General features: G+C 39.9%; 1 protein-coding gene across 1 annotated transcript in view; it reads left to right on the forward strand.

Annotated features, from left to right (window-relative positions):
- gbe1b (glucan (1,4-alpha-), branching enzyme 1b) overlaps window positions 1-12,755 on the forward strand; it is a 99,344-nt gene that overhangs the window by 3,446 nt on the left and 83,143 nt on the right. The window contains exon 2 of the mRNA XM_074640381.1: window positions 10,348-10,517. Coding sequence (XP_074496482.1) covers window positions 10,348-10,517 — 170 coding nt within the window. The remainder of the gene's footprint in view (window positions 1-10,347; window positions 10,518-12,755) is intronic.

Below are 12,755 nucleotides of genomic sequence, written 5' to 3' on the forward strand. Positions count from 1 at the left end.
ATTTCAACAAACATCCTAGTACGACTCAATGCAAAAAAAGGTATCAAAAACGCATTACTACTTTGCAGTTACATTTTTATCATTTATTCCAACACTGACATAAGGACATCTTATTCATACAATTCAGTATGTTAATATAACATACGACAGATCATTTATAAAGGAAATGGGCTGTGAGAGAAGAGAAGTGGAGAGAAGCGAGAGACGAGAAGACAAGATCACGCGAGAACTGACATGAGCCCTGACGAGAACAGAGAGAGACACACGTGAACGTGCGCGCGCACACCATGGGCCAAATCAGTTTGGCCCTCCCGGAAGTCTTTTTTACGGCGCTGATTGGATGAATTGTATGTCATTCATGCTTGTAATCATATATCTTTAATCAGTGATTGGCTGTACTGCTTATTAGACCCGCCTTCCTTGGGCCAAATCCATTTGGCCCCAGAAAGTGCACGTGCAGCAGAGCAGCTGAGAGGTGCACTAGCAGAGAGTTCAAGGAGGAAAGCAGATATTTGGCGCAGTTATCCTATTTTACAAATATTACGGGTATATTCCATAGGTCAAAAACACACATATTGACAATTTTTAGAATTTTTAGAATTTTTATAATTAATAATTTTATAATTTTTTTTTTTTTTTTTGGTGGCTCAAGGTGGGTGGGGCCAGGCCCCGTGGCCCTCTATTGGCCGGCCGCCACTGATTGGGAGTGCTGCTTATTACGGCAAAGAGTTTTTGCAAAGATTTGAGTATGTCATCACAACTCATTTCAAAGTGAAAACACAGCAATAAGTCTTAGTTTTATGCTTGTGATGGTGATGCAATATATTTAAAGGAAAACCGATCATTGACTTTGAAGTGATGACTACAGATGCATGTGCTCTGACTGGAAAGTAACGAGCTAAAATACAGGAATTAAAGATAAGTGGAAAAAAGGGCAACTTACAGTTCCTTAATAGTTGATAGGAATTTGTATTATAACTAGGGCTCGATCTAGGTCAATCAATTACAATATTTAATTGTGATTAATCACATGATTGTCTATACTAAATTGCGATTAATCGCACATTTGTTTTATCTCTTCAAAATGTACCTTAAAGGGAGATTTGTCAAGTATTTAATACTCTTATCAACATTGGAGTGGACAAATATGCTGCTTTATGCAAATATATGTATATATTTATTTTTGGAAATCAATTAACAACACCAAATAATGACATATATTGTCCAGAAACCCTCACAGGTACTGCATTTAGCATAAAAATATGCTCAAATCATAACATGGCAAACTGCAGCCCAACAGGCAACAACAGCTGTCAGTGTGTCAGTGTGCTGACTTGACTATGACTTGCCCCAAACTGCATGTGATTATCATAAAGTGGGCATGTCTGTAAAGGGGAGACTCGTGGGTACCCTTAGAACCCATTTACATTCACATATCTTGAGGTCAGAGGTCATTGACACCAATGGATTCCTCAGGTTTTTCTAGTTTCATATGATGCCAGTATCTTCACTTTAAACCTGAGCCCGCGGCAACCTAAAAATCACAAGTTGCATTAATGCATTAAAGAAATTAGTGGCGGCGTTAAAATAAATTTGCGTTGGCGCGTTATTATACCACGTTAACTTTGACAGCCCTAATTATAACGAGTGAATGTTTTATGTACCTTCTTCAAAGGCAGCCTCGGCTGCATTTATTTTCCTGTCACCTTGCTTGAGGGTCAACAAAGGTATGAGGTTAGCGGGAAAGTTTAGCTTTCATCAATCAACCTCAATGTTCAGGTCCCCTTTTTAGCCTCATTAATGCACTTAGTCAAAGGAGGACATTAATGGCATTATTTGAAAGTGACCTTGCCGCCGGGCCGTGTGGAGGCCCCGTGGGCGAGCTGAGAACTGTAAGAGAGGAGCTTTTTTACTCCAGTGCTTGTGTTTCTCCAGGCTGCTGTAGACTGTCCTGACACCTCTGTGCTTCAGCTGTCACCATCAGTCATACACAATGCAACAGACCTGAACACTCACTCTAAATTTAGATGCCCGATTGTCTAACAGTGAGGGTATGAACAAGTTACAAAGTTCAGCTGCTCTGTAGAGAATTTGAAAACATGGATTATAATCACGACTAAAGCTTTTAAACTGCGACTGTAATTTAGTTGAGAACTCATCTAATACTGATGTTTAAAAGTTTGAGTGCAGATTTTTTTTTTGACTGTGACTGTATATTATCCAGTTACAAACTCTGAGCCCCCCCAGAAATAGATGAGCTCTGCTTTATCTCCTTCTGTCAAATGCAGAGCTTTTTGTCTGAACAGTGAGAGGTCAGAACAATTCTTTGACTTGATTTCTCTGATCCATCCATTTGATTAATTGGGTCACTTTGAAACCACAACATTTCTAAAACTTTAGAATTTGCATACAGGTATTATGAATCTAGAATCTGCAGTGATCTTGAAAGCACTGTAGGACTCACTGTTGTTATCTTAACCACCAATAACCAAATGGTTTGGAGAATCAAAATTATTCTGTAAATCAAAACTACTGTTAATAGTCTAGAATAAAGCCAGCCCAAAGATTCCTTTCACACACGACGAAGATGAAATTAACATTGTAGAAAAGGAAGCAAAAAATGTCCTTTTTTCGCTGAGGTTAGAGCGGCATCCAAATGAATTGGCTGAAATTGACCGGACTATATTCAGTGAACTCGTGTTGACCTCAGGAGCTCTGTGCAAATCAAAAGTTTGTTGAAACATAAAGTTTTACAGTTAGAGTTTCACATATTGGTGGTACTAGATGTGTTGTATTAACCGAAAACAGAAAACAACATATTACAGGTCGACTGTGACTTGTTTTAAATATTCAGTGATGCAGCACCACCTCACTTTGTTTGCATCTAATGTCCAAAGTTTTATAGTTTCCCTCCAACATTGTGTCTGTACAGCTGGTTAAAGTTAGACTATGTTCACTGTGGAGAAACTTACGGAAACTTACGGAAACTTACGGTAACACGTGTCTATACACGTGTCTATAATTCATTATAAACTTATAATATGTTATATTCTGCTTATAGCACTGTGTAATCATAGTAATAAGCATTCATAAATATTCATAATAATAATCATAACACACTATAAAGCATAGTATAATGACTTATAAGGTCAAGTATAATAATAGTTAATAATTTTTGCAAGGACTATAGAGTATTATATTTCCCGTAGTTGTGATACATTATAATACTTTTTATAATACCTTATAATGTGTAAGTTACTCTAAGTGGTCATTTAAGTAAAGTGGGGAAAAAAATCATTAAATCTATGCCAGAACAACACACAAAACTTAAAAATATTTTTTTACTTTACTCAAAGTAAACAATGACCACTTAGAGTAATTTATGATCTCATTGTAATCCATCATAACAGTGATTATAATGCATTATAAAACGATTATAATGTCAGTGAGTTACCAGCAATTATGAAGTATTGTAATACTTGACCTTATAAGTCATTATAAAATGCTTTATGATGTGTTATACTTCTGCTTATAAATCATTATTAATATTTATGAGTGCTTATAGCTATAATTATACAGTTGTAATGCATTGTAAGTGTGTTTATAATGCATTATAGACATGGGTGTCATAGAACGTGTTACCAAACTTCTATATCAATGAAACAATGCAGGAATTATTAGATTATTTTGTATTCATTGAACTGTAAGACTGAATGTCTAATCAAATCAAGATTTTGTTTAGCCAGTTTCACATTAAGGTTCTCAACCCAGGCTGCCATGTTTTCTAAGAATCCAAGAAAAAACTCACCAAAATAAACAATGCATATAACGTAAATGAGACGAAACCTCTGGAAGACAATTCTGAGAGAGCTCCTGTTGGGGGTGAAATAGTTCTACCGGGGCCAGGCAGCAGAGCCTGGCTCTCCAACTTTTCTTCTTGGACTCTTTGTCTCCATATCATCCAGCCTGGACGTCACGCTGCTCTGCCCTTTCCTTCCTTCCCTCTCCAGCTCTGCCTCCTGCAGGGTTTCTTTGACCTCCTCTGTGGCCCTGGGGGAGGGAGACCTTCTCCTCCTGCTTCTGCAGATGATCGATCTTCTACAGCTTCTCCTCAAGTCAAGTCTCTCCAGCTGTTTCTGAGCCTCGTTTCTCTTATTCAGGAGAGCGTCCCCCAGCTGCTCTGCTATCTTGAGTACCCTCTGAGCCTCAGCTTTCTCATCAATGAGATCTTCACTAAACCACCTTCTCCAGCACCTCCCGAACCCTAGCTTTGATTTTTTAGGAGAGCTTTCGCTAACTGATTAACTTTCTCTTGTGACTTCTGAGCCTATATCTCTTCTCTTGTAGGTGAGCTTTCTCCATAGGTCCCACTTTCAGTGGCTTACTAGTCTTAGTCTCAACTCGTAAAAAGTTGTGTATCAACATGATCCAATTGGAAGCAACCAAAAAATGAAGAACAAGCATGTATTTTTAAGGAATATTCTTCGTTTTAAGGAATATTGGGTTAACTTTACTGTTTGAGAAGAAGCAGAAATGCATCCGACATTGACCTGAAGTGATTTGACAGAAGGTTGATGTCTGTCACTTCCAATTTAGCTGTGTGCAATAATATCTGTAAGTTTAATGTCTCAGTTGTACCATATGATATTTTCTCCAGTATCTCTATAGATAAAGAACAGTTATCCAAACCAAGAGATAAGAGAGCCAGGAGGACTGTAATCTGTGTCTCACATCTATAATCTCCTGCTGCTCTATTACCACTGAATAGGGGACACGACAAGACTCTTTTGTAATTTGTGGCTACAGGGATTAGTAGTGTCTCTCGCCGTGTACTACCTGACAATGAGCAGCAGAAACTGAAATATTGCTTTGTTCCTTTGAGAAGTGGTGATCAGTCTCTCTTCTTTCATAAAGTTCAGGCATGCATGATAACTGATCATTCAAGGTTGTGTATTTCATAAATCTGATCTGCTATAATGAACATTTTTACACTAACAATGGGTCACATGACTATGTGCATGTAACAGGAGACTTTCAGCGTGTTTGAACTCACTGTTTTGGTTCCATGGCCGTTCTGTAACCTCACTCTTCTGATTCAGTCTGACTGCTGTCGTCAGTGTCATTTATAGCCACAGCAGGCAGCTATTTTCAGCAAAAAGCTCTGATAAACCCACTGTAGGCTTCCTGCCCAGCAGCTCCAAGAGGCAGACAGACACAGTTCGCGACAAGCTGGTGAGCACAGTGGAGCGTTTAGCAGCTAAAGAGCCAAATATTTCCTTCTGGAGTTGGCGGAGAGCAAAACAGAGCTAAAAGGGAAGCGAATGTTGACTCCAAATGAGTGATAATGTTGCTCCATGTCTGCTGGGTGTGTGAATAAGTAGTTGTTTGCTAACAAGTTCGCCATATCAAGGTGTGTTTACGTCTTCCACTGCCCCCAAGTGGTCAAAAAAACAATTATTGCACTTTTCATTATTGATCGAGAATGCCAAGTACTAATGTATGCAGTCCATCACATTTAACTTTAATTCATGTTAAATACTATATGCATCCAACGCTCACCATATAGCAGCTCTTTAAGGAAACGGAAACTTTCCCTGCCCGGTGTTACACTGAAATTAGTCTCTCATGTGTTTAACTTGCAATTAGGAAATACATTTGAGGGCAGCTGAAGAGCAGCATCGTGTCAGGAACCATTGGATTCAGGACTCTCATATCTTACTGACACTTAAGGAATATTTATATAATCTTAAAGCCCTTCAATTTGAACATTTCTGAAAATATTATATTTAGTGGTATTATCAGTAAAGACACTGGGACTGACAGCGATACATACCAAACAAATGATAAACATGGCACAATCCCATAACAATCCTCCACATTTTGACTTCAAGTCGTAGCCAAAGTAAATGCTCCTCGACAAAAGATTAGAGCTGCGACAGTTGTCAACTATTAAAGGTGCTGTTGATAACATTCAGCCACTAGATGACTCATTCTCCCTCCCCTGTTCCATTGCATTCACTTCACAACAAGTCGTTGCCAGTTACTTACCGTCAGTCTCAGCCATTTATCCATTTTTTCCACACTAACTGTCGACCCAGAGATACCACGTGATACCAACGTCGTTTTACTCTTGGCTCACAAGCCAACATTTTTAAAATGATTAATTCACAACCAAATAATTTTTTTCAGGAAAAGCCATACTTTTATTCGGCACATTTCTTAAAGCTCTGTGGATGTATTTTTTTGATGTATCTACTGTTACCAATAAGACCTTTAAATTAATCTCCAACTACTTTGATAATCGATTAATGGGTTTGAGTCATTTAAAAAAAATAAGTCAAAATTCTCTGATTTCAGCTTCTTAAATGTGAATATTTTCTGGTTTCTTTACTCCTCTATGACACTAAACTGAATATCTTTGAGTTGTGGACAAAACAAGATATTTATGTTGTCAATTTGAGCTTTGGGAAGCACTGATTGACATTTTTCACCATTGTGTGACATTTTATAGACCAAACAACTAATCGATAATGAAAATAATGTGTGGAGTTTGCATGTTCTCCCCATGTTAGCGTGGGTTTTCTCCGCAGTCTTCGGCTTCCTCCCACAGTCCAAACTGACTCTAAATGTCCCGTAGGTGTGAATGTGAGCGCGAATGGTGGTCTGTCTCTGTGTGTCAGCCCTGTGATGTGCTCCAGCCCCCCACCCCCGCGACCCCGAATGGGATAAACGGTTACAGATAATGGATGGATGGATTATTACATTTGAGCCACATAAAGACTGTGTTTGAAGTGTCACTCAAAAACGCTTTTTTTATTGCTATTTGTTTGTGAACATGTACATCCGTTGGATGTAATTTTAGCTTAAATAGGTTGAGTGAGCTGGCAAAATTGCTTTCATAGCTTTCAAATTGCCTCATAACCTACTAAAAGTGATGGCTTTTAACTGAAGACAACAGTTATGAACTGAGCTCCAGTTCAAACATTGACTTGCCTTCATTAGGAAAAAAAGGCTTGCCATATACGTGATGAAATGGTCACACTCGGCTCTTTGCAGCTTGAGGGGAGAGTGTTTTATGGCTAAATGTTGTCCTATGGATACCAAGTGCAGTCCCGTGCTATAGATATAGTCATAAACTGTAGAAAAACGGGTGGAAAGGTTAGAGATGTGGCACCAGTGCCAGTATGGAGTGACAACTTCATCAAAGTAAAATGTGTAGAGACAAGGGCACAGAGGACAGCGATGGTGCTCGCAGACAGCTTCTGTCCAATTATCAATAAGAGGAATATAAATCAAAGTTTTGATTTTGCCTCTACTGTAGCTTCTACTCTGTTAATGACTTCCTGGAATGAATTGTTTCTTTATAGGCGCACAATTCATTTGTGGTGTGTGGTCTCATCTCGCCTCCTCGCTGCAATCTCAAGTGGAAAACAGACACGAGAGATGTGCGCTGAATACTGCATCCATACCGGATTTTGGCTCCCTATTCCCACAGGTCCAACCTTCTGGGACTCACTTGTCATAATCATAGGCATGACTTTCATGCCTATTAATATTGTGGCAGTGGAGCTCTGCCCTCATGTGAATCCCCCCCCCCCTTTGTCCTTCCTTTCAGCATATTCTTGAAATGGTGACAAAGTGGCAAAGGAGGCATGTGGCATCATTGGTTGGACTTTAAAGGTTTACATTTGGCAAGTACTGTCTGTATCCACTATGCTCAACACAGGGAGCAGCTGCTGAGAAATTGCGCTGTTACTTCAGCCCATCATCACTAGCCCCAGGGCATTCACAGGCCAGCCTGAGCTTGGCTCCGGGGCTATAGGGGAGAGAGTGCACTTAACTCAGCTGGCTGAAAGAGGCTTTCTGTACCGGGGGGAATCTGATATGGACACCAGCTGGCTGCAGGAACTTAAGTGAGATAAATTGCAAAGTAGTTAGTCTATCCTTCCCAGTTGAAGGTAACAGACAGCGGTTTATCTCTCAGGATACGCCCGTGGTCACACATTGTTGAGGGCACGAGGCCGGTTTCCATCCCGAGGTAGGACCTCGAAGAGATAGCGTTAGCATGGAAACATTAAGATGCAGCGCTTGCTACACAGCATGTGCTGCAATATTGCTTTAAATATGTGCAAACTATAAGAAACATTTTCATGCATACAATACACAACATTTAAACAGTTAAACTTATCTCAAAACCTGTCTTCTGGTTGGTGTTCACTTATTTAAAGCTGCAGTCGGTAACTTTGAGCAAATAGATAGTATAGTGCAGATAATCTGTGAAATAAATCATGTTCCTCTGTGTCCTCCTCTGCTCACAATGGCATTTGTAAGATGTCACCGTGCCCAAACAAAAACAACCAATCAGAGCACAGGAGTCTCTACAGCAGCTGTCAATCACTGCTCGCGAAACTCGATGGGTGGGCGGTGCTTGGTTTTGGCTCTGCCGTTCTCTACATGGCGGCCGAGTCACAAATTCTCCTTTTAGAGCTAAACAGTACACTATAAGATGTTTCTGAAAACATTTGAGGCGTGAAATAGGCCTTACAATAACAGAATATTGATTCATATTTGATCAGCGCTGCCTAATTTGACTGGAGTTTGTGAGTTTTGCGAGCAGTGTTTGAGACTCCTCTGCCCCGATTGGTTGTTTTCCTTCGAGCATGTTGAAGTCTTGCAAATGCCATTAGGAGCACGAGGAGGAGGCAGAGGAGGAGGAGGAGGATTTTTTCACAGATTACCCGTCTCATGTACTACTGTCAGGATATAGTGACCGTTTTATACAAAAAAAATAACATATTTGCTCAAAGTTACCGACCGCAGCTTTAAGGGAACAGTGTGTAACATTTAGGGGGATCTATTGGCAGAAATGGAATATAATGTTAATAAGTATGTTTTCTTTAGTGTACAATCCCCTGATAATAAGAATTGTTGTGTTTTTGTTACCTTAGAATGAGCCGTTTATATCTACATAGGGAGTGGGTCCTCTCCACGGAGTCCACCATGTTGCACCGCCATGTTTCTACAGTAGCCCGGAACGGACAAACCAAACTCTGTTAACTTTTCCTGCTTGGGCTGGAGTCGATAACATTATTATCTCCTGTTGCCGCCGCTCTCTCTCTCTCTCTCTCTCTTACTTCACCACTCACTTCCCAACTACACACACACCCTACGCACTGGCTCTGCTCCAGATGGCTCTAGAGAGGGCCGTTGGCGTTTTTGCATCAACCACCGTAGCTCTCCAACACGCTTGGCGCACGGGAGAGGCTTCGGTTGGTTGCAATTTCCTCACCTAATCACTAGACACCACCAGATCCTACACACTGGACCTTTAATCTAAGACACAAAATCCCATTTTACAGGGACTGTTGGTAGAATAACAAGTATAGTACTTAATTAATTGGAAATGTTTGAAACAACATCATCATTAAAGTGCTTATTTATGTTTGTATTGTAGCTTGATTTATTGAGTTTAGAATGCCTGTTTCCATTAATCATTACTCAAAGAAAGAATTTGTATAGATCATTAGTAGTTTTATGCCTGCCTTAAAGGAAAACTCCACTGTAAAACGTCAAGCCATTTAAAAAAAACAAAAAAACTGGGCAACCCGTTAAATTAAAGACTGTTAATTACACTGAAATGAGTGGAAATAATGAATTACTCAGTGAAATAGATTTTTGATTGTGCTGGAATGACATGTGAGTGTGACCAATGATTTTGAAAATTGCTTTCACACCACTAACTGTATTGTCAGAATAGTTGTTAATGGGTGATAAGTGATAACACTGACAGGCTACAATAGAGGGGCTGATGAATATCTTCCTCCCCAGTCATTTCAATTTGATGACTAGTTGTGTGCTGATATGTTGTGTGTACATCTTGTGTTGCCATGGTGAGTACTTACCAGAAGAAAAAAAGAGTTATATCATTATTTATTATTATAATTTCCACTGTATTATCCTTCCTGTGGAGTGCAGTAGTTTGTTACCGTGTTTGTTATATGTAAACTATTACAATACATGAATATTCCACAGTTAAATCAGGTTTTGTATAAAAAATAACTGAATTTAAACCTCAAATCCTGGACTCACTATATTTACACTGACTTCCAGCAGTCACACAGAGAGAAAGCTGGGGAAACAGTTGTCTCAGTTGCTACTGTTATTTCACTCTCCACCCACACGTAACAGCCAGACCAGAATGCAATTGATGTTCTTCGGGGGGTTGTCAGAAAGTAAATAAATTCAGCATCACTGATGATATATAACATTGTGTGCTTCCAACAGATTGTGTATCCACTGTATCCATTGAACTCATCCCGTTTTGTGTGTGCTCTCTGTGGTTTGAAGGTATGAACTCCTACAGAAGCAGCTTTTACAGCTGGAAGAGGCGGAAGGAGGCTTTGACCAGTTCACGCGCAGCTACAAGACCTTCGGTGTGCATCGACAGCCGGACAACAGCCTGATTTTTTTCGAGTGGGCTCCGGCGGCAGAGGTCCTTTTCCTCGCCGGTGACTTCAGTAAGTAGCCTGAGGTGAACTGTCGGCTACTGAGCAACATGTCAGCCGTGTGATGTTCACAGCCATGTTGAGATCAGTAGAGGAAATACCAAGCACCGCCCACCAGCCGGAGCAAACTTTCTCCTTTTACAGCTAAACAGTACACTACAAAATGTTTCTGAAAACATTTTATGTGAGAAATAGGCATTACAGTAACAGAATATTGATTCATATTTCAGTCTGTGAAATTTTGTAGATGAGATTAGGAGCACCGGAGGACACAGAGGCACATGATTTGTTTTTTCCAGATTATCTGTCTCATGCACTACTGTCAGGATATAGCGACCGTTTTATAAAAATAACATTTTTTATTCATATTTGCTCCATTTCTACCCACTGCAGCTTTAAGTAATGCTGGTATAAGTAGAACTACTCTGCATGCTGGTATGTAGTGGTGTATTTACGTCTCATCCCAGCGGTGGAACACCTCAAGTGATGCTATCTCTGCACTCAGAGCAGCTTCGGTTCATGTCCAGACTTTTGGCCTTTTGAAGCTCACAGCTGCACATCTTCAAAGAGGCGGCGCACAAATCACACTTTTAAGCAGAGTCCCTGCATGTTTCCGCTTCCGCTTCCGCTTAGTTCGCTTACAACTGGGACGACGGGGGGAGCTGCCGACAGATCCTCCTCTGTTCCTCATCTGAATCGATTGAATTTGATCGGTGTTCACGAGTGATTGACAGCTGCCTCCGCTGAATGAACGGCCAATAGGAACGCTCTCTCTCTGAATTGACCTGTGATTGGCCAAAGTCTCCCGTCACGGGCTTTAGATTTTTAAAGCCTGAAAACAGAGCCATGAGGAGGTGCAGAAGTCTAGTTATCTCTCAGAACACTTGAATTACAATATGTTGAAAGGTTATTATGGAACTTTTGCCCAATGATGCCAGAAACATTCTGCCTACTGCCGCTTTAACTTCCATAGTTATTGTTTGGACAAAATAGTGAGTCTTTTTTATTTGTTTTGACATGAATCATGCAGCAAACTGATAGATGAAAGTGTGCTTCATCCATAATAGCAATACATTTTCAATATTAAGTCAGATTACTGAAAAGGAAATGATACTTTACCGTAGAGTTACATCCACTGTTGGGACCCAAAAAGGACAAAGAGATTTCAGTGCTAACAGGAAGGTTGCATATCTTCACGGTGCATTAAATAAGAAATTTGACATTTCTGCACTCTCGAACACAAAGGGGCCAAAAATTAAGAAAAAGCGGAGAGAACGGCGGCACAAGGGTATCAGCCCTTTTGATCAACCAACCTGGGAGTAGGGGAATGTGGAAAATATTGATTACACAGGGTAAACTTGCATACCGAAGAGGGTTCTTTTGAATGTGGGAGTGTTTGTTAATATTTTAGTAGCTGGTTATTTCATCATCGCCTGCAAAGTTGTTGAGAGAGTGCAACCTCTGTGTGCACTGAAATCTCTTATTCCCTCCGGTCCCAACTTTCAAAGTAATTTCAGGTTAATAGTCTTTTGAGTGTTATTTTCACTTAATGTTGGCTGTGAAAATGCAGCAAGATTATTTATTTTTTGTCATCATTAAGAAGATTAAATGAGACTTGCTCTCATCTATCAAATAGATATACAAGGCAATACAAGCTCTCAGTGTCATTTTCTTTCTTTTATCAAATATATTAATGCATTTATTACACACGCCAGGAGTAATATATTACTCTCAACGGACAAACAAAAAATTTAATAATAGAAAATAATGAATAACAAGAAGGATGGTGAAAGAATTCCAACCTTTGCACATAACTCAGATACCACGGCAACAAACACTTGCCTCCGTGCCATTCTGAAGTGACACCCTGCGGGTCATGATAAAGGAAAGCAAATGCTAATAGTAATACCTTCAGATTGATACTGTGCGCAAAAGCGGAGATTTGTCAATTTGTTTATTGTCCCTACACATTTTTCGTGCTAGTTAGTTCTGTTGCTGCCGTTCGCTCTTCCCATATTTCCCCCGCTCCTTTCCCCTTTTTTTAATTATCTTCCCAGGACCTTGGGCAGCAGCTCAATTCCAACATTCAATTCTGTGAGAGATTACATTTTGACACGGCTCAGTCATATTATTTGATTTCAATTTCATAGTAAATGTGGAAACAGCCCAGCAGCCCTAGTCATGAATATGGTGCAGGTTGGATGCATAATGCACTGTGGTTTTTTTTTTAGAGCAGTTTAAGCAAAGGGA

Source organism: Sebastes fasciatus, chromosome 7, assembly GCF_043250625.1.
Source record: "Sebastes fasciatus isolate fSebFas1 chromosome 7, fSebFas1.pri, whole genome shotgun sequence".
NCBI classification, from domain to species: Eukaryota; Metazoa; Chordata; class Actinopteri; order Perciformes; family Sebastidae; genus Sebastes; species Sebastes fasciatus.